The sequence below is a fragment of the Dermacentor silvarum genome, chromosome 11, assembly GCF_013339745.2.
Source record: "Dermacentor silvarum isolate Dsil-2018 chromosome 11, BIME_Dsil_1.4, whole genome shotgun sequence".
Lineage (NCBI taxonomy): Eukaryota > Metazoa > Arthropoda > Arachnida > Ixodida > Ixodidae > Dermacentor > Dermacentor silvarum.
Window position 1 is genome coordinate 47,307,760 of NC_051164.1, and position 23,227 is coordinate 47,330,986.

Consider the following 23,227-nt stretch of genomic DNA (forward strand, 5'->3'; position numbering starts at 1 on the left):
TTATAGAATTCAAACGAGTTGTACGTAAAGCCCTAGCTTTCCATGTCTTGCTGGGTAATGCAACGTATTTCCCTTTAAGTTTGCCATGCATTCAGAATTATGTACACCCACAAGCAAAAGTATACGGACCAGGGGTTGTGCAATAAAGCCGAATTTTTCCTCTCCCTGTGAACGCAACTTTAAATTGATGACTATGGTCCAAACTTGGCATTGCAAACTTTTCAGTCTACGCGTCAGTTTGAGTTTATGCTTGTTAATTACAAATAAATTCAGTTTTTCCGGTGACCCTATGGTCCGTATACGTGTTTACATTTCATTGCGTCTCAGTGTAAACTTTACACATTAACGATATCTATATATCAGTAATGTGTGCTTATGATCTCGGACTTATGAAAAAAATTAGGCACTTGGTGACCCATATGCTCCATTTTAAAAGCGATGAACATGTCTTTCTTGAATCAAGTGACTTCAGTCCAAATTAGAATACGTTGCTGCCCCATGTCAATTAGATATGAATAGAATGGTAAGTTTTTCACAAGTAGTTTTATTTTAGAAGTTAGCTTATATGTGCCACTACCATGATTTGGCAAGTTTTCTTGTTGAATGGTTTATGTGGTACTACCAGGACAAATTAAATGAGAACATACCTTCAAGACACCTATACCTGTCAGAAATTTCAATAATATAGAGTAAGGACATGTTGCTTGGAAGGGAGGGATTAACAAATTTTTGGCCTAAATATTACTTAGTTTTTCTTTCATTATATTGCATGCAGTTCGAGTGCAACGAACGCAGTAGAGATTGCATTGGTTCATTCGACAGTGTTAAATTACACTCCTCAACATCTCTTCGATTAAAAAATGTGCTGGTATATTGGGCATGGATGATAAATTTTGCTTTGAAATTAATATGCACAATGTCGTTAAGGTGTAAGCAAAAGTTATATTTGAAACGTCTAACTATTATCGGTGGTTTAGTGTTTTCTGCCAGTGGTTCGCATTGTCAAACGTTAGCCTCCGGAGAAAAATTTTTGCTTTTGCGTTACGCTGTCGTCTCATGGACCCAGTAGCATTTTATGACAATAGGAAGCAAAACTAGAAAAATTATGTCGTTCATAAAAAAATGGCAGGCCGCATACAAAAAATTCCTTCCTAATTTCACGGTAGGTGCGTACCATTTTAGAAACATCCTGAACGGACTCATTTGTTAGCGCTTCATGAAATAGGGCTTCGCAATGCAATGAAATGAATTTTGAACTGAACTCATGGCTGTGGTAGTAAATATGGGTTATATCAGCATGCCGATACTGATCACAGAATATTCTCATCACAGGCATATATGGTACAGTAACTGGTAAAATGCAAAACAGAATTGTGAGGGCACTGAAATGGGATAGGCTTAAACTAGAATGATACTAACCTGCACACTAGGTTGCTTTACTGAATAGGCTTAATTGTAACACGGTAGCGTGAATCTCGATAGCAAAGTTCACTCGCAGACTTGCCATATTTTTTGTTAGCATAAATCATGAACGGCTTCTCGTACGTGATAATGACGGAACAGTGAAGAGAGAGAGAGAAATAACATTTATTTCCACCAGTAAAATAACGCAACAGTGAAAGTATATTCGGAAACGTGAACCGTGGCGATCTTGTTTTTCCTTCTTGCGTCAAGTCTGAAGGTACCCAATAATGTAAAGGTAGACTTCCGAAACAACATCAGGCCTACAAATGTGTCACTTTTGTAGGAGTAACTATAATATTTGCTCAAAATAATGTCCTCCTTTTTAGCCGATAATAGGGAAGCTCCGCGGGAACGCGCTCAACGAAGGTAAGTTGCTCACTCACACGTTATTTGATTTTGAGAAAAACTGAAATTCAATGACTCGTCATCGCCATAGGTATAATATTGCAACGCTAATACTTCCTGGAAATATTGTAGTGAGAAATACACCTTTGGAGGCACATAAACTAATCAACGAGAACGAATTTGTGCTTTTGCTGTTTTATATAAATTAGACTGCTGCAAAGTATTTCAGCCCTGTGTGTGTAGTATGCGAGCCTCGATGAACTGCCCTTTGGCATATGTTCAAATGTAAATTTCGTTCAGGCCTTCCTCGAGTACGAACTAAAGCAATAGCCTAGAAACATAATAATGTCCATGAGCCAATGTGCATAGCCATAAATTTAAGAAGCCTGTAGGTTGGCGTCTCTTAACATTATTTTTCGAGTAGGCTTTGCTACAGGCCACAACCACAGCCGACCGCGACCACCCGCTATAGATGCTGGTGGAGAACGCAGTGAACGCCTCATGACGTCTTCAGGTGTTCTTGACAAACTTGTGTAATCTTGAATGCTTGCTTGAGGGTATGTATGGTGCTCAGTGAATTATTGTGTGCACGAACAGCACCTACAACAACAAGGCGTCATAATTTTCGTTCTTGTAACTCCGAGTAGCTTGAATTTGAGGATGCACTAGACTTCCCCATGTGACGCTGCTTCTCCATAGTTGAACCGGTTCGTTCGGAGTAGAACACGCAGTATCTATGAGGGACAGGGTTTTTTTTTTCTAGGAGGTTCGCGATGGTGTCAATGCGCTATTTTTTTTTATTGACAATAAACGTGTAGACCATTGAGGCAATGTATTTCGATGTGGTAGCATTTCCACAGTCTCATTATAAATGAGAATAAAGAGCTTACGCTCACCGAACATTTCGGTCTTCATTTTCCTCGCCTTTTCAAAACGCTGATTCACGAGATGTGAGTTGTGGTATAAACTTGGGCGAGCTTCTGTAGTGTAGCAGCTAGGACGAAAAGTGGCAGCGTCGTCATCATCGTCATCACATTTCTGTTTACAAACTTCAGTCTCATCCACTGCTGCGCGTCCGCTCAGCGTAACTATACCTGGTAGATTGTGTATGATAGAACAAGAGAGTGCACTTGCCGGCTAACCACTTCAATACCACGCCTACTAGAAGTACTTGGTGCGTGCCTGTGCACCAAGTGCTGTTTCAGTTGAAGTTTTGAGGACTTTCTTAATCTATTTGGCACATGAGCTGACATCTTGTTTTAAAGGTGACAAGAGTCGCAGTCATTCTGTTTAATGTACGCAGATCAGCCCTATATATCGCTTGAAAATTTGTTTCAGCAACCAACTTTTTCGAGGTTTGTTCGCCACATGAATGTATAAAAGCTTTTCATTGACTTGGTGTGTCCATTGGTGAATGTACTCATGCAACAAGGACAACAATAGCTTACTTTAGCTGCTAGTACTGCTTGTCGAGGTCTCTTCGTGTTGTGGAATGTCACGAGTGTCATTTAGAAACCTAACATTTTGGATATGTTCTGATATCAATGTGAGTGGTATGAAACAAATATTATACAGCAGGAGTTCCAAGACAGCTTTGTGGTACTTCACGCTCTCATGTGAACTCTGAATAAACCGAATTGTGATTGATTCATGATAAATGCACCAAATTTACACAAATAACTACGAAGTGCTGGACACTCATCTGCAAGAAAAACAAGATGGTGGAATGGTGGTGGCTATCCATTTTCATGAGAGTCATCATAATGAGGATGTAAATTATTCTCTATTTGTTATGCAGTCGGTGATGTTGCTTTTTTGTATAAAACGAATTGGATCGTCGGCTCAAAGTAGATGCACAAGCTAAATAATGGCTTAAAGCATTACAAGATAGAAACAAATTTTATTTTGCCAATGCTATTGTTAGTGGCTTGACGAAAATGCAGTCAAACATTGCACATACATGTTTGGCTGGATCCAGTAAAACACCGTACAATACATAGTAACTACGGCGGGGTTCAACACAGCCGAAGCTCTGTCCATTGTTTCGATTTCAACCCCACTGGAGTTAACTGGAAAAAAAAATCGCGTACACAAATGTGTACCCAACGCCAGAAGGAGTAATCCACTTCGAAGCTTGCCCATGGCTGAAAATAAATTAATGTTACTTATCAAGAAAAGTGAACCCATGTGACGTCCACAGACTAAGACGCCTCGGAAGTGCGACACAGGAGCCATATCTTGCAACGATTCTGTCACAATTCTGTCATTTTTTTACCCTGCACCCTTCACTTTCATGTAGGCGCGCCCTCTCCCAAGCGGCTATCGCAGAGTCTGGTCACCAGACAATGGCTAAAAAATGAAAAGGTTACCTTAGGAAATTTGGGCGCAGGCTCAAAATTCAATGTCAGTGATTTGATTTGAATTGATTTACCGTAAGAAGTTCATATTGGGCCCGTAGACATTTTTATTGACGTGTAGAAAGTAAGAACCACTTCAGCGAGACCAAGCTCAGGACAGGTAAATGTGACAAGTTACTTCCGAGACAATGCAACACAAGCAACACAAGAACAAGGTGAGAGCAGAATACAGCAGTTTCGACAAGCGTACTTGTCTTCTTCAAGGCGACATATGCTCTCCTCGGCACTACACCCTCGCCCCATTTACACCCTCGCCGCTAACACACTCTCGCTCGTTATCTCACCCACCCGCCATACCTTCTCTCCCCTTTAGAAGAACCGTACCTGTATAAACTGTGCCGTGGGGAGCATATGTCGCCTTTAAGAAGACAAGTCTACTAGTCGAAACGTGTGCTCCTGCCCTCACCTTGTTCTAGTGTTGCTAACCGTCTTGAATTTCCATCTCCCGCATTCCCCGTGTTTTCCCTAAGTTACTTCAGAGGTTTGTCGCACTCTTTCACTATTGAGAATTGTGATTATGGCAGAAGGAAGGCGCGGATCAAGGAGGCGGCATTTATAGTAAGCCCTTGAAGAATCACTAAGAATGGTGACGTGTATTACTTACATGGAGCAAGGAAGCTTTGGACACTTGCAATAGGACTTTGCACTTCGAAATACATTGTGGAGCAGCACCTGAGGGTTGGTGAGTTACGCACCTTCCAGCGGCATGATCCTCTGCGTGGAAATTGAAACGGTATCAGCGTGCTTGTAACAAATGACACGGTTATCAGTGTGTGCGATGGAAAAAAAAGTAGTATTTGTACACTAAAAGTAACCCGCACTTCTCCCTGTATAATTGGGAACTATATGCGTTGAAAATGGTGAAAGTGCTGTTGCAGGAACACGCCCTTAACAGAGTTCTAGTGATGCTGATTAAACGCAGTTGCGCATAATACTTTGCGTCCATCAAAGCCGCCCTCATCTTAACTTTAAAACCCTCTGTGAGGCGCTATTTTTTCATTACATTTTTTCGCTTGAAACCTGCAAAACGACACTCAGGATGACTTAAGAAATTGACACAATTTTAATAAATTATGCACAACAGTTCTCGGAAAAGAGTGGTACATATATGTACCACTGTCTTTATCACAGGTTATGAAAAGTAGTACGCATTTGTACCGCTGTCCCCTGGCGGTATCAATAAAAAAGAAGGTGTAACTGACATAATATTTACAAATCCATCGTGCTCTTCACTTGTGAAATGGTCCGAAGCAGTCAACGCGGAAAAAGAAGCGGAAGAAAAACTCGCGCGCACGTTTTTATTTCTTGCTTTTCAGGGCTGCTGTCAGGTCATACAGGGCACTGCATGATTGCAAGTAAAGCTTCTAGACATGGGATATCATACCGATACTCGTTATTACAGTACAATTGTGTAATTGAGTACACATGCACGCAGAACAAAATGTGCCATAACCCGCGATAGCCAGTGGACCCTTCCGACACTTGACACGCTTCACCGCGTAACACTTCTGTTCGGCGGAGAAGCTAACTAAGTGCGCTGCAGTGTGATGTTATCGCAAGTTCCTCGTCGAGATAACGATAACCAATTGAACCAGGCTCGTGCGATCGGGCGGGGGGGGGGGGGGGGGAGGAGTGTTAGCAATCAGGAGTCTCCCGGAGAATTACGGAGAGTTGGCAAGCATGTAAACTCAAGCTGGGCGACATGATCGCTGGGATAGCCGCCCGGCGAGGCCTAACAAATCAAGCCTGAAAAAGGTTCATTGGAAACACTGACTAAATAGGGGCACAAAAATGCATGTTTATGGTTGCAAACGAGTCACGTGGGTTCACTTAGTAAGCCGGTACAATAAAAAAGTTACCAGGCATGTTTACGAAGCGTTCTCGAGAGTTTCCTTGAGGCCACAACAGCGGGTAGTGAATATTCAACGAGACACTTCGAAAAAGAGACTCAGTATGCGCGCCACATGGCGTGGTGAAGAAAAAAAAAAACACAAGACAAGCTTCTAAAATACTTCGGTTGATGGTAGCACTAGTAATAGTGGCGCCAATTCAAACTGTTTATTTGTTATAGGCGTTTGAATCAAGGTAAAAAAAGTGGTACATATTTGTACCACTGTCCCACAAAGGGTTTAAGTAATAGCAATGAGCTGCTTTCTTGGACTGGCATGTACGGGATATAGAATACTAGGGGTGGTGATTAAATTAGGGAATTTGCACGCACAACTTGCAATCAACCAGCGCAAGGTAGGGGTAATTGGAGATGGCTTGGAGAGCTCTTCATCCTGCCAGGGAACATAAAAATACGCTGCTCTTGCCACTGATGATGATGCCTTGATTATTAGGCTGGGAACCATGTGCATGAGGCAGATTCGGTTGGCACACCATAGCTTCCGAAGCAATTAACAAGATAAGTGTTTAAATGTAACAGCAAGAGAGAATGTTTAAATAAAGCTATTTTCCTTTTTTTTCATACCGTCAATGCCTTCGACGTGTTATTGTAGGAGCAGTGTATTATAGATAACGATGAACTACCATAACTGGTGCGAGCATGAATTTACTTGGCAGATAGTGCGAAAAAAAGCAAGGAAATGGCATGCCCAATGAATAGTGTTTCTGTAAGCATATAATTAGTCATAATATAGACATCAACAACGTCCTGCACTAGAGAAGTAAAGCCAACATTTAAATAAAATGATCAGCAACGAGCACAAACAATCAGAACACTTTTTGAAAGAAATGGGAAACATGAATATAATACGCTTACAAGTTCATCACGATGTCATGCGCTAAAGGAGAGGTACCACTGCCCTTAATAGCAGCTCTTGAAATTTACCTACAGTAGGCTTGTTGTGTTATGAGCCGGTCTGTAACTTTATATTCCCGTATTGATCAGTAGTAAAAAAAATAATTACACATGTTGGTATCGCACGAATATTTTGGAAGTGTGAACTCACGTGTGTGAGGTGTTTGTATTGTTTCCTTTGTTTCATTGTTACTTGCTTGGTTTGTGCAGTACCATATGTAATTAACTTAAGGCGATGAAGTTTAGCTTGAATTTAGAGTCTAGGTAATCGTACACAACATATCGTCAACCAATCCCGGTCCCGGCAATGATTGAAAATAAATCTAACCGCTTTCCGCAACAAGTTATCAAATGTCTTCATACCACTGCTTGTGAACGCGCGTAAGCAGCGCATCTCTTTCAAATTAAATTGTAATAATCTGTTCCAAATCTGGTGTATTGATCACTGAGAACATGGTTCCTCTCGTTTCTTTCATGCCTGCAGCCAGGAACAAAACCCTCAGTGGGGCCAACTCCTGAAACGGTAGGTTCCTTAATTTTTTTTCCGATGCCACGCATTAGCGTTTTCAGTAGTTTCGGCATATTATTTTTCTCTGTACCTTATGATTTCTTTTTCTACAAGACCTGCTCGATAAAAATTTAAATAATTTGCATCGACACTGCTAGCATATAGGTAAAAATATTTTTCCTTTGTCATCCAGAGTGTTTCCTTATTTTCAGGTTACCCAAAACCAAATGTCACAGCTGCAAGCTGTATTCTAAATTAATGATTTGAGTGTATAGACCCTTTTCACGGCGATTCCGCGGGAGCCACGTTCGATCACGTGTTGATTCCTTCTAATTTGTTATAACGCAGGCAGAACGACAGGGACACGGAAAGGCACATTAGACAAACACGCAGTGCTAGATAGAGCCCGTGTGCTTGTCTAATGTACCGTTCTATGTGCCTGTCGTTCTGCCTTCGCTATAACAAAGTAGAAGATGCCATACCAAGATGCCCATTTAGCTACCCTCATCGACGTGATGATACGTCCATTGCTTTTATCTGCTGCCTCCGTTGCCTCTGGCTCGCAAATGTCTGCTTAGATGAATATCGTTCAATTAAAGATTACCTAATTTATTGGTTTCTACGTACCAAAACCACGATATAATTATGAGGCACGTAGTAGCGGGGGACTCTGGATTAATTTGACCATCTGGCGTTCTTTAACGTGCACCCATTGCACGGTACACGACCTTGCGCTGAGTAGCGCAACGCCAGATCTACTACGTCACCACGGCGGGTAGTGAATATCGTAGACGGTGACTGGGTGGACGACACAAAGCATTGGAAACAGCTTCAGTGGACACGGAAGCGTTTTCAGAGTTTATTATACGCCGGACATGTAAGCGTTTTCAGAGCAAGTTACGCCTTATTTAAATGGCGCGAGCAGCGTATACGGTGCTTAATTGTGCTAGAAGCGGGGGTTAGAAATGTGTTCCAAGCTGACCAAGCCTTCCGCTTGTTAAAGCATAATCAGCACCTTTTGCTCTTCCTACCTACATTCATAGTGTAGCATGAGCGCTTCGTAACGATAGCCAAGAATAGTTGCAATCAAGATGAGGTCGGTATTGTCACCCTCCCGTTCTATGAAAGCAATTACCTAGCGCGACAAGAATGTTGCCTGACGTTATGAAGTGTAGCAGTGGTATTTTTTTACATGTTGAAGGTAAGAAAACACTTCGAGGGTACTTCCGCTATTTTTATTGCGATAGCAATTATATCGACACTTCAAGCGGATTTCTGCCGTCGTCGTCGCCGTCGCCGTGAGGTTCCGTATAAAGTCCAAGAGTGATAAAATCGTCGCCGCGCGCCGTATGTGCGAGTAAAAGCGTGCCGGGGACGCGTGCCTTCACGGAGAGCGAACGCACAGCGGAGAGCAAACGCGACTTCCGTCGCGCGAAAGGCCGTGGGGGTATGGGAAGGAGGGAGGGAGGGAGGCGACATTGTGCTGCGGCACAAAATGCGTATCTTGCAAATGGGCGCAAGGGTAACTGGCGACGCAATCTCCCACGCGAAAGGAGCAAAGCGGGAAGGGAGCGCGGAAGGGAGGGAGGGGGAGGGCACTTCTACTCTGCCAACAAAAGCGTTCTTGTACGTTGCGCCTGCGCCGGCTGGCGGTGTTGTCGCGCGCACCGTATCTTGAAAGCGATCTCCACACGGCTCTGACCTTTGTATGCGCTGTGCTTACGCCGCTCAGTTTTCGTTGAAGCGATAGGCCCCACGAACCTTCGCTCGCTGCGGCGGCCGCGCTTCCCCACGCCCGCGTTTTGACAGTGGTTGTCTCCGGTCATCGAGTGTGATCTATTCATGTTTGCTTGTGCGCAGTGACACCAAACTTGTTCATTCAGTTGGTAAGCGAATGTGTCAAGTTTATGCAGCCGATAAAACTACTCCTTATAGCTCTCTACTAATTTGCTATCGCAGTTGATGCTTCGAATTTTAGGCGAAACTGCGACATTTTTTGTTTGAACAAAACACGTTCAAAAGTCACACCTTCCGCAGGTATAAGACTACTTTCCAAAAATGCGATATCCACGTAATCGCACGTGTGTCGCCAGATTTTTTAGAGTTAAATTATGTTTGCACGGCAATGCATAAAAGCGAGTAGCAAGACAAGTGTTTGAAATTAGTAATGAAGTTGAAATATTTTTGTATGGTCATCCACAGTCGAAGTGGTTCTCTACAAAGTTAAAGTGTCATAAGCTGCTCGAACACTGCTTTGTCCTACACTGACAACAAGGTTCCTTTCAATTCTTGCATACCCACAGCCAGAAACGTTATCCACTGAGGCGCCAACTCCTGAAACGGTAGGTTCTGTTATTTATTTGTTTAATGTCACGCAGTGATGCCTTTTTGACTGTTTTAGCGGATATTTTTTTGTCTGTTTTGTTGCAGAGTTTGTGTGTACCGTGGTTACACCTGATTTGCTTGTAGTTCCCGGAATTAATGCCTTGTTAATTGCTTGTGGTGTTTGTGTTTTTTTTATTGCGATGGCATTGTTGTCGAATGTAGACCGATATTCTCTGCCGAGTGTCTCATCGATTTCATGGGCCAGCTTCTAAAGCAGTTCAGTGTAACACAGCTTATGGAACATTGACCAAGGATTGCATTTAGAGAACACGGCTGCTATGTACGCACAGATAGCGCTCAATATGACCTTCAGACCCAGTTAAATACGCTGATGCCATGTGCAACCACTTATCGCTTGAAACATTCGCTCTCGGATTCTAAGCATAGCGCACACGAGTTCTTCCAACAGTGCGTTCTGTCGTCAGCAATGACATACATTGGGCTTGCTCTGTCCTAACTAGTGAATTCACCTGCGAAAGAAGTAGTGATGTAACCGCTCAAGGGGCAGCCGAAGCCACAATAAGTGAATCGATGAACGTTGAGTATCTACGTAAAATGAAGCACATGTGCATAATTGCACATTCTATGTAAAGTTGTACATATTCGTCATCTCTAACAACGCCAATGTCGTACAATCATCTATTCTTCACAACATGCGGTGTACGCTTTCTGGCAGAAAGTAACAACGGTTTGTGAATGCACTTCTACTTATAAGCAACAATGCTTCGCATTAGGTAGAGCTCAAATGCCAATTGTGGCTGTCAAATCCTTTTATCATGACATTTCTCTCTTGTCTGTAAGTGCAAGCTTGTTCTCACTCCCCGCCAAATGTCACGGGAGTCGGAGCTATGTCAAGCTGCAACGTGCACCTTTTAATCCGTAATTCCGTGTTCCTTTTTTGACAAATACGAGAGCGTTCATTCATTCATCCTTCTTCGGTATTTTAATAGTGTAAATTATGAAAAGAAAACGAATACCAATGACATGCTTCTGCTTCCAGCCAGGCACTGGATCAAGTGAGACATGGTCTGTGACGGTACGTATTTGATTCACATAATGTACTCCTTTTCGCTCTTGCTTTGCGACCACTTTCTTTTGCAAGGCATGACTGTTTGCTAGTCACATCGTATGCAGTCGCTCTCTAAGGCCGCCAGCAAATTCCGGGGCAGGCTATCAGTTTCGCAATACTTCGTTTTGGCGCTTGAAACAGCGTGACCTGCAATCATTGTTCTAAATCGTGGAGGCTAGTCGACAAGCCAGTGGCTGCTTTTGTGCTCAGAGTAAACTTTTCCCACTTTGCGAAGGCAGCGAAGTCGGACGTCCCTTCAGTTGACAGACGTGAAATAAAAATTAATGAGTGTAATGATTCTACTGTTCTGGTTTAAGCAACGTAGGCAATTTCGCCCTTACACTCCCTGCTATATGAATTACGTGGGGCTTCAGGCAAGTACGTAACGCATTTGTTCCCATAAAATATAGGTGAAAGGAATGTGTCGTCATTGGGGATGATACTAAAGCCAGCCTATATAGAACTTGGAGTAATAGTGCGAATGATGCTGTAACTTGAGTTCAGTTGTCAGTCATAGCATTTGCATATTTTCTTCAAGCATGTAAAACTTCTGCTTTGTAACTCACTCATATTCATTCGACGCCTTCGCCAAAACCTTTATGGACAATATAACACCTCTTAAACGCAGGCGTGGCAAACGCTAGCTGTCACCAGTCACTGGCTCAATCAGCTTTTTAACCGGGACTTGTTTTTAAGCCCGGCTCCCCGAAAAAATTGTCGCGTTGTACGTACGTCACGCCGTCGCCATCAAGCAAACTTCCTGGCATTCCCGCAAGAAGGCACCACTTTGTGGCTTTGTAAGGCAGTGTCAGCTGAAAGAGCGACATTCGGAGAGCAGTAGGAGAATATGGAGGCATGGAGGCGTCAGGAGGTTCTTCTTGAAAAGAGGAGAAATATTGGGTTAAGTGCAACGCGATAACTGTCTCTCAATAGCGGACACCTCAGGGTAGGAGTGGTCGCCCGCGGACGGGGAGGGGGCGGGGGGAATCGCTAGGAGCAGTTGGAGAAGGTAGGCTAAGGAAAACGGCGTGCCAGTCAGTCACTAGCCTTTCAACCTCACACTCGCCTTCAGCCCAGTGATACCACTGGATGAGCCGCGCTCTCTAAACGCGCGTCTACTGACCTTTAAAAAAGTGATGCTTCAGTTCGTGAACGCGGGTGACGCGCAAGCGTACGTCTCCTATAGCGTACACGAAGCCATCGGCCCTCGGTGCGCCTAGTACCACCTGCACTGTCTGCGTCACAGATCGTATTCAAGACAATGGCTCGCGAGGCCGAGCTGTACAGGACTCGCGAGACGAACCCCGTACGTCCGTATCGCGAACAAAACCTGTCGCGACCCAGCGCGCCTCCGCCACACTTCGCCTCGTTTCTCCTTCTCCCCCTTCGCTCAGCGTAACCTAGACTTTGCTCTAGATGGCGTTGCTTTGCCCCGTGCTCATCGCGGTTCTTCCTATTTTCCCCGGTGCGCGATTCTCTTTACCTCCAGACGCCTTCCTCCTCCGCTTCCTTTGCGGCTTCGAACCGACATTCGCCGATAACGCTAGCTGGCCAGTTACGCTTGGGCGTAAAAATTGCATGGGCGGACGCGCGCGATACCACCGGAGCTCTCACGCCGCAGTTTAGCCAAGTATGCGCTCACCATCGCGTCGGATATAACTACGGCGCCTGGAAACATCTGGGTTTCTAATTACGATGCGCAGCAGCCCATGCTTCGCGTGCTTGTTATCGCTGTCATTCCTGCGACCTTCGAGCGAAACTGTATCTATTAAAAGATTGCGCATATTTATGGACCTGTATGTGTGAATGTGCAAGACAGCGGCAGCTGCTTCCTAGAAGACACGTTTCACTTTCGTCTTATGAGAGATTCATTTGAACGAGGGATCGACCAATCCTTTTTTTTTTAAATAGTAAGATAGAAGCAGTCCTTCTGGAATGTCGAAAGCAGCCAATATTTTCCTCACGTAGATTACCGTGCAATACTATTCAAAGTAATGAGCGGCGCTGCCCTTCCTACAAGCGACATTTTTTCAAGAGTAGTTGTAGCTCTGGTGTAACCAGTGGCGTGTTCTGGATGCTAGGTCGTAGCGTTTTGCTCGTCATTAAGTGACTAAACCTTGTGCGACAATTTCCTTTCAGCCAAGCGGCACGCCGGGTCCCGAAACGGTAAGTGACGACGGCTTCCCCTGTAGTAGAACGTGTACAAAAAGTAAGAAAAGACACTCCGCAAGAAAAAAGAAAACGAGGTGAATGGCGAGTTCTGCTGTCTATAGCTGAACCTAAGACGTCATTGCAACTATATAGAGGTGTTTCTCTCTGCGCTTTTAGGCATCCCCAATATCTACCCATTAAGTCTGAGTAAACTTAAACATCAATTCGTTGAAACAATATTTAGTTTCATAGAAACATTCAATGACCCCAACGTTTGAACAAAAATACAATTAAAACTGTATATGAACATGTTGAATATACCGATGCAAGTGCGCTATCGTAACGAGTAAAGGTATGTTCAGACTGCGGTCGTCACGTTAGCCAAGTGCGCATCTGTCATAAAGACCGTATTGCGCGTTACAAGCGTTAAGATCGTTAACAATGCTGGTCGTTCACATTGACACTTGCGTCTCAGTGGATTTCAACATGGCGCCTGTAAACAGACTACGCACACAACTACGCACACTACTCGAGCTACGCACACAAGCTACTACGCACACACAGCCACATCCTTTGGGCCGTTGCTCTAACTGGGAATGCCGGTAGTCGCGTCACCGGAAATTTAAAACTGAAACTGCGGCGCTTACTGGCCACGCCGTAACTGTCGTATCTGTATGAAACGTAAAAGTAGCGGCCCTTCCAACAATTACGCTCGCATGCGTGACGACTGTTGCGCTCTTAACGCTTCATACGATTGTAGTGTGAACTAGAGCACTGCACGGGCTCGGGCTTACCCGAAAGCCCGCGCCGTGGGCCGGGCCGGGCCGGGTAGAGCAGTTTTTTCACGAGCTCGGGCCAGGCTCGGGCACGGCGTGTGCTTTTTGACCCGGGCCCGGGCCGGGCTCGGGTTTTTTGACGCGGGCCCGGGTCGGGCTCGGGCTTTCTGCGAAGTTTTCTCGGGCTTCTCAACTCTGAAAAACATGTATTTTTCGGTCTCGGGCCGGGTTCGGGCCGGTTTCGAGCCGGGCTCGGGCCGGGCTCGGGCTTAAGGCAAAGGGGTGGCGGGCCGGGCGGGGCGGGTAACGTAGATTATTTCCGGGCAGAACACTTTAGTTGCGCTTCTTGCGTTTGCGTTTCCGTTTCTTGCGAAATATCTGCACATTACGTACGTAGTCTGAACGTACCTTAAGGCGCACTACGAACAGCTTACAATATTGCAGTGGGTAAACGGGCAATGCACTTAAGACAGAGCTTTAAAAGTATATAGAACCAGAGAAAATGTGTTAACTGTAACTAATTATATATTTAACATTTATTGCGTTTAAAACCAATTTTTTATATTGAACATTCCTAGCCTTCTTCATCTCTAAAATCACATGTTGAAAATGTTAACATTATTTTGACAGCATCAAATATACTGCATTGGAATGTAGTATAATAAATTATGTAGGAATATAGGTAAATTAATTTAAATATAAACGAAAATACATTACATTTCAACTAAATACAAAAATACAATGGTAGCCAATAAGAAAGTACTTAGAGAACATGAATATTCGCGTGAAGAGGACACCTAAACTTGCAACTGTAAAGTGAAAAAAAAAGAAGCCCGAACTAAAATACTTCGGAACGGGTCCCTCCCTAAGCTCTAAGAAATCATACAACTCAGAATGCTCTGCAAAACACACACATGCGCACCACCGTTTTGTGGGGAAACAAGTTAGCACGCACATATTTTTTTCTCATGAAAGATACTTCACATTTGCTGATCCACTGCAGTTAACAAGCATTCTCAGACACGACTATACTTGCAGTAAAGATAACTCATTGTTATTGGAGAATTTCCCGCCCCTTTCTGGAATGCCCCGGCCTAAGAATTGCCTTCGATGGGGTTGTTTTGATAGTTGTGAATTAAGTACTCATTTTGCTTTGCGAACTTAGTAGAAAAAAAAGGCGCTTGGACGACCCCAGGGCGAACTCTAACTACTAATGTCCCTGCGCCCTGACTCCGTGCTTGCGCCACACGCAAGATCTGTTAGACTATCACAACTCTAAGCTTTAGAGCAACCTAAGCTTTATTTGTTTTTCCATGACCAAAAGCACATGACCAAAAGCACCAAGAGGCATAAAATTCTTGAGTTTGATTGCTACAAAACAACGAGGCTTCACACTTCTGAAAGGCTAAGATAAACTGTGGATTCATGCGACAAGATAAAATGACTCGAAGTTCGGGCAGTAGGCAAAATGATTCCCTTGGGGCCGCTTTAATACTGAACATTTTGTCGTGAACATAAATGATCCATGTTTCAACTAGCCACAGACGTCTCTACAGATGCGCATGAAGGTAAGTGCATTGCCGTTGCCAAAAAGCAAACACAGTGCTTTATATGCTCCCGTTAAAAGGTGGCAAAAAGTAAAAAAAAAACAACTGCAGATCGCCGAAATCGTGCATACGCTCACGGCGTAGTTGTATGCACAGTTTTCTTTGATTACGTGATTCGTAAGCCCTTTGTTTCGATCAAATATTCACATAATAAATATCGCCAAAGGTTTGGCTCGTTGACTAATCAAGAAATCACCAGGACGACAACCATAGAAACTAGGGCAACTATCACCGTGGATAGTGATTTAATGACAAATGAACAAGAAGCTTTAAAGCGTAAACTGTTATGGACTCATTCTTACAGCCGTTTCGATTGGCGATGGTGTCGCCGCCGCCGCCGCCGGTGGTGTCTGGTGTCCGTAACAGCTATCGCCGGGAATGAGAAAAAAAAAAACAGCGCCCGACGGGATCAAATCCAGGCACGCTGCGTGGGAGTCAGCTACGCTACCACTCAGCAACGTCAGCGCTTGCTAGCATCCAGCGGAAAAATGTCCTATAAACGCGCCCTAGCGCGCGAGAACACACGCGATGAGACATGCGCGACGCGATGCTTGGATACGTGCATGTCTGATCAAGTTGGTGATGATGATGAATTTAGAAAATTTGCAGGCGCAGGTGGGAATCGGCTAGCGCAAGACAGGGGTAATTGGAGATCGCAGGGCGAGCGAGGCCTTCGTCCTGCAGTAGACATAAATATATGCTGATGATGATGACGTACTATTTGCCACGTGATGTGGCATGCACGCCGCGTAGCGTCGATACGTGCGAACATTGCATCGCAGTTGCGCTATATCTCTCCAGATATCCCGACATGCAGCAGTTGCATGCTGCATGTAGCAGGACGTGGTAAACTCAAGTAGGTAGGTGACTATTTGTCACCAACCCGTCTCGAAGGGGATGCCAATAAACCATCATCATCATCATCAACAGCAGCGCATCGTGCCATGGGTCAAGGGATGTGACATGTGCGCCATGTAGTCTGGATGCCTGTGTTTGCTCTTCGGTACACGTTATGGCGTCTCCTCGCAAGGTACGAACCTCTGCTGCAGAAGCGAACCGTAGAGCTACACGCGCGGCTGCAACCAGGCAACGTCAGGCTCAGCAGACCGCTGTGCAGAGCCCGACGTGTTACGGTGCAAGCCACTACTCGCCATCCACGCCGGGTGGACAGTTCAAATTGTTCTCGCGAAGACACCGCGATGAGACTTCGCGGCGAAGATCCTGTAGTGCTTGGTGCAGAAAATTAAACTTCATGGAGCGTGTTTCTCCAGCTTACGCTGTGACTGTGCTGCGTGTGCTCCGCCGGCCTGTGACTTTTTCTCCACAGAAAAGAAACACAGCCTCTTGGCAACAACTGCGGAACTTCTGCAAAGAGCTCACAAGCGGCGAAGACAGGCTGGACAAGAGGCTTGAGATAACCAACTTTCTTTCCAAAGTGCAGCTCTGTTCAAGCTAGCCGACAAGTCATCGTCCCGTTGTCTGCGGCATCAGCGGAGCGGTCATACGTAAGCGCACAGGCAGAAGTGTAGTGAACGTTGACTGTAAATTTGATGCATGCATCAGCAGAATGCTTCCAATACTTCGTGACAAGTTTTGCGATTGCTGTGTATGAACTGTTTCATGTGCGGTTGAACGTGAATGGTGAAATTGCATAATTTGCACGATGAGCGTGTTGAGCTATTGCTGGCGTATTGTATAGACAAAATGACCGACAGCACCGATTCTGAAGCAGTGCTCCTTACCAATCTTGTGGAACCATAGGGCTTGTGTTTAGTCTCAGATTGGCGTGGCTAAAGCAAAGTTAGAGACAGTGAAAAGAGATACATGGAAACAAGATAGCGTCATATTTGCTTGGTTTTGTGTTACCACGCTACGAGACACAAAATAATGCAACACAAGACAGAGTGGGCAGAGTCATTCTTTGTGCTGCATAGAAAGACGAATTCGTTTATGAATGCATAATTGTTTAACTAGGGACAAGAAAGCACCCTTTTGCAGCCAGAAAAGGTATCTGCCATAGCGGAATGCGAGATGTGGTTTATAATGCATACGTTTAAAATGGATTTTATAGGCCTAATTTTACCATGGAACGATTTAAATACAGCAAAAAATAATACAAACTCAATCGTTCACTAAAAGTACAGCTTGTTACTATACAGGGTGTTCATTTTTAAGTTTTACAGAACTTTTAGGCATCGCCTGTGGCAGGTAGTATAATTTTCATCATTGAGCTGGGTTATTCGATGAGGCGGTGAGGCGGACATTATTAGCACGAGAAATCGAAACATGTTCAGCTAATTAAAAAAATCACCAATTGACTTCTTAGTTAATTACTTTACGACACATATTGCAATTTACGGATTGTAGCAGGTGAGCTTGTCAGGCGTATCCCATTAGAATGAATTTCCAGAATCTCACCAGTTTGGAGATGTGTGCATCAAACTCCCCGTAAAAATGCACTGTTGTTCCACTTACTTTTTTACCAAAATTCTGTTTAATGCATTGAAACACAAAAGTAACTCGAACGCCCATGTACCCCGTCCCACACTTTGAGAAATGCTATCTCCAAACTAGTGTCATCCTGGAAATTCATTTCAAGTGGATGCGTCTTGCAAGGACGCATCCTTGCATCCGTGCATGTCCTTGCATGTCTTGCGTCTCACAGGGGACCCTGATCATGAGAAAGAAATTTACAGCAGAATAAAATTGGATTGGAGTGCATACGGCAGGCATTGCCAAATCCTGACTGGGAGCTTATCACTGTCGTTGAAAAGAAAAGTGTACAATCATTGCATTGTACCGGTGCTAACATATGGGGCAGAAACTTGGAGGTTAACAAAGAAGCTTGAGAACAAGTTAAGGACCGCACAAAAAGCGATGGAACAAAACATCTTAGGCCTAATGTTAAGAGACAGGAAGAGATCGGTGTGGATCAGAGAGCGAAGGGGGATGCCGATATTCTAGCTGACATTAGGAGGAAGAAAATGGAGCTGGGCCGGCCATGTAATGCGTAGGATGGTTAACCGGTGGACCAGTAGAGTTACAGAATGGATACCAAGAGAAGAGAAGCGCAGTCGAGGACGGCAGAAAACTAGGTGGGGTGATGAAGTTAGGAAATTTGCAGGTGCAAGTTGGAATCAGCAAGCACAATACAGGGGTAAGTGGAGATCGCAGGGAGAAGCCTTCGCCCTGCAGTGGACATAAATATAGGCTGATGGTGATGATGACATGGGACAGACCTCAAATTTCGATAGCTGGACGACACCTGATAACGCCGACTGGAATTTGCACGGCAAGTATTACCGTTCATGATCGGACTTGCACTGGCACCTTCGTTATTTTCCAACAGTGCTCTCGAGAGGTAATTGTCGGCCTGGACTTTCTGGACCAACACGGCGAAAGCATCGACCTGAAGCCTAAGTCGATAAGGCTATCCGAAGACGAAGCGACACCACCGGAGTGCTCTCCGAGTCACCATGCCTTATGTGTGCTCGAAGATCAAGTCAGCGTCCCGCCTAGCTCCAGTATAACCAGTTCCGGCGTCGCCGAACCACCCGGAGACGTAGAAGGCGTCGTCAAGGGCGACCAACATCTTCTCGATCGTGAAACTGGCGTCGCAAGAGGAATCGCCCGACTGCGTGGCGGAAAAGCGAAACTAATGCTAACGAACGTCAGCCAGGATTACAAACACCTCAACAAGAGCACGACGATCGCATATATCGATGAAATTGTGGATACCAGCAATGCATTTGTCCTCTAGGATTCTGTCACATCTACCTCGACGGCCACAGCTCGAGCAACAGCCTTCGACATAAATCTAAGTCTCCCTATGAGTAAGCAGCAAAACTTTAAAAGTCTTCGCCGACGATACAAAGACTGTTTTTCGACGTCATCGAGGATTCGACAAAAACCAGTTGCTAAGCATCGCTTACTAACTGAAGGATGCGCTAGGGCCCTCTGTCAGAGCCCGTACCGAGTGTCGACGAAGCAACGAGAAGCCATAAAGCAACAAGTCAATGAAATGCTACGGTACGAAATCATTCTACCTGGGAAGAGCCCTTGGGCTTCTCCTGTACTCTTTCTGAAGAAAAAGGACGGAACCCTGCGGTTCTGCGTCGATTATCATCGGCTGTATCAGATTATAAAGAAGGACGTGTACCCCCTTTCACGGATAGACGACGCATTGGACCGGCTCTGCAAGGCTGCGTACTTCTTGTCGATGAATCTCAAGGCTATTGACTCGCAAATAGAAGTCGACGACATGGATTACGAGGAGACCGCCTTCATCACGCCGGACGGTCTCTACGAGTTCAAGGTCATGCCCTTCAGGTTGTCATTCGGCCTGCAACGTTCCAGTGCGTAATCGACACAGTGTTAGCAGGATTGAAGGGGCAGACCTGTCTGGTCTACTTGGTCGACGTCGTCGTCTTCTATTGGACGATGACCATAGGCGGCTTGGGACAGTATACAGAAGCCATCAAAGCATCAGGGTGCCGCTTTACCTACGATGAGCTTGTTTCTAGGCCACTTCATCAGCAAATCTGGAGTACATCCTAAACTAAGCGACATCTGCCCTCGCTAACTTTCCACTGCACACCGATAAGAAGGGAGTGCGCAGATTCCTTGGCTTGTGTGCCTATTATTGGCGCTTCGTCAAGGATTTTTTTTTCGCATCGCCGAGCCCCATTAACCCATCTCACAAAATCAGACGTCGACTTAAGTGGCAAACGCCGCAAGTCGAAGCATTTGGGAGCTTAAATCCACACCGACGCAAGTTGCATAGGCATCAGTGCCGCAGTGCATCAGAGCATCAGTGCCAAAGGATAGAGGGGCTTGAAAGGGTGATAGCTTATGCCAGACGCTCACTATGCAAAGCGAAAGCCAATTATTCTACCACGGAAAACGAATGCCTTGCCATTATTTGGGCTACCACAAGCTACCGCACTGCCGACGTCGCCCGTTACGTCATCAGGTACATGCCAAGAGTGTCAGCGCCACTAACACACCACTAACAAAGCCAGCTGGATTGCTACACGCAATCGAACCTCCTTGTCGCCTACTCCAATAAATCGGAATGGAATTATTGGGGCACTTTCCGACGTGAACATGCAGGCATAACGGTATCGTTGTCGCTACCGGCTACTTCACCAGCTATGCCAAAACGAAAGCCCTGCCAAGAGGTAGTGTGGCGGAAATGACAAAATTCTTCGTCGAGAATACCCTGCTACGGCATGGTAACCAGAAGTGTTACTCAACGACCGAAGAACGGCTTTTACAGCTGAGGTAATTAGTAGATGTGCCATAAAGTAATTAGTTAAAACGTAATTAGTGATTTTAGTTATTATAGTCATACATAAATTTCAATTTTTTGTGCATGTAATATCCGCTTCTTCGATAGACCAGCTCACGGACTGCTATCTGCCAAAGTCGATTTTTTTAATATTTGAAAGTGTTCGCTGGAACACCTGGTACATTGTTCACCACTTATTTGACAGTGTTCAGGAAAAAGAACCAACAGGTGCCGGCGCTGTGTGTTTGGCGTAACCCGAATCTTTCCTGTGTGTCTTGGATATCGCTAATGCATATTTAACCAGCTGTTCCAGTTACATAAACACAAAGATGATCATATAATGTAAAAGAAATATAGCTGCCTCTATCGGCTTGTTGTTTCCAGTTGACCGAATCTACAAAACCAGGACCGGTGACTTGCTCGCAATGAAATGCTGTTTCTTTTCATCATGGTACGCATTTGATAATCTCGTACCTTGTTATAAACTGGAATAATGAGTAAAATAATCAGTAAATAAACAGTAATCTCGCGCACCAATTCACGCGTCTTCCTAATACAGCTGCTACGACGTCGTGCGAGGACCTTCACTATCCGCAAGGACCTTCACTCTCCGCATCAGCCGCCTAAGTCCGAGAGCTCCGTTCGTATCGTTCGCCGAGAGATCGCAGCCGCAGCGCCGGTTGAATTCCACACCTATTCTAACGATTCGCGACCGACAATTTCCCTTGTGCAGTCTGTCATACGCGAAGAGCCAGTGATTTTGGAATTCAGTCTGTTTGTTCCGTCAACCAATCGGGCACCTACGCCTTTCGTACGAGCCCTTGCCAGTACCCCTCTCGGCCTTTTCGCAACCAAGTGGAATGGCAAACTTACGATGACCGCCCACTTATGATTCAACTGCCGACACGTTGCCCACATTTCGCATCACTGCCGCGATACCTTGACAGAATTCCAAAATCAGTCTACGTTCCCTCCTAATCACCACTCACGAGGAACTCGTCTACCACTGGAATATTCCACACAGCCATACAACTCTACTCAGGAGTCCTAATCTACACGGCATAGTCGTTCACCCTCACGATGACGTCCCCCTTTTCGGTCACCCACTATTTGCCGTTCTCCGACCCCCATGTACCAGCGCTCTACGGGAAACTGACGGATGAAGCTCCGAGGCGTGTTTCTATTTGCGCCCAAGCCCAGCGCTCGACCGCTGGCGCCGCCATGCGCCGCTCGCGCGTACGTTTCTAGCCGCCGCCGTTGGAACGGAGAACACGCTGGGCTGGTGGTGACTAGGCACAACTGTGGCTGCAGTTAAGGGATCGATGGTATTCCTAAATAAACGCATCAGTGTTTTGATGATGAAAATATAATCTCACTATCAGGGAGGGAGCAGTATTTTTTTTATTTGCGGTGTTGTTAAGCTGCGCTCCGCAACACCTCAACGACCGCCGCTTCGCATCGGTGCCCGGCACCGCGGCTTCCGCCGCGGCACCGGAGCTCAACCGATCGCACCGCCAAACAGAGAGGACAAAAAAAGCAAAGCGTGATACCGAGAAAAAACAGTTTCTAGCCAAGGCGGGAGTCGAACCCGCGCACGCCCGGTCTCAATGCGAGCGCCGTAACCACGAAGCCATGCAGCCACGCTTGCAGAGCATGCATTCATGCGAACCATATGATTGCGTTCGAGCGCCCTCGGCGAAAGAAACAACCTAGAAACATGGTACGCGCGAGCGGCCCATGGCGGCGCCAGCGGTCGAGCGCTGGGCTTGGGCGCAAATAGAAACACGCAGCTCCGAGGGGTGACGCTGCTAGAACGACACTGACTGCAATTAATCTGCTGACCTTATCGACGAATAAGAAATTACTTGATAATGTGCCTTTTGCTGCTCTGCTTGGTACGGGTGCGCATATCTCTGTGATGAGCGACCAGCTTCGTAGACAGTTCACTAAAGTTTTGACATCTGCGGCGTCCTGTGTTAAGCGAGTCGCTGACGCAAGAACACTGCCCACAATAGGTATGTGTGCAGCTCGCGTTGATGTCGCTGACCGCCAAACATCTGTTTTGTTCACCGTTCTTTAAGAGTGTCCACATGACCTTATTCTAGGCCTTGATTTTCTAACCGTTCTCTCAGCACTTATCGAATGCTCCGCTGAACTTGTTCAAATCGATTTGCCTTGCCCAAACCCTCCCGAGGAAGTTCCCAGCAGACTGCGCTCCACCCAGCATATTTGACTCACCCCCCAAGCCATGACCTGCACCCTGCCTTTCTCGAGCTCCACCTGTGCCTGACGGTGACCATGTTGTTTCTCCTCTTGCGGACGTGCTCCTTGCCCGTAACGTTGCTCTTCCGCACACCGTCGTCACTATCATTAACAACCCCACCAGCCTTCCTCTCGTCAACTTCGGAATTA

At 45.5% G+C, this 23,227-nt stretch overlaps 2 protein-coding genes across 2 annotated transcripts in view; both read left to right on the forward strand.

The window, feature by feature from the left end:
* LOC119432395 (uncharacterized) overlaps positions 1-285 on the forward strand; it is a 215,156-nt gene extending 214,871 nt beyond the window's left edge. The window contains exon 34 of the mRNA XM_049658295.1: positions 274-285. Within this exon, the coding sequence (XP_049514252.1) occupies positions 274-285 (12 nt within the window). The remainder of the gene's footprint in view (positions 1-273) is intronic.
* Positions 286-511: 226 nt separating this feature from the next.
* Positions 512-23,227, forward strand: part of LOC119433973 (polycystic kidney disease protein 1-like 3) — a 139,368-nt gene continuing 116,652 nt past the window's right edge. The window contains exons 1-6 of the mRNA XM_049658296.1: positions 512-523; positions 1,801-1,830; positions 7,514-7,552; positions 9,841-9,879; positions 10,923-10,958; positions 13,131-13,157. Coding sequence (XP_049514253.1) covers positions 512-523; positions 1,801-1,830; positions 7,514-7,552; positions 9,841-9,879; positions 10,923-10,958; positions 13,131-13,157 — 183 coding nt within the window. The remainder of the gene's footprint in view (positions 524-1,800; positions 1,831-7,513; positions 7,553-9,840; positions 9,880-10,922; positions 10,959-13,130; positions 13,158-23,227) is intronic.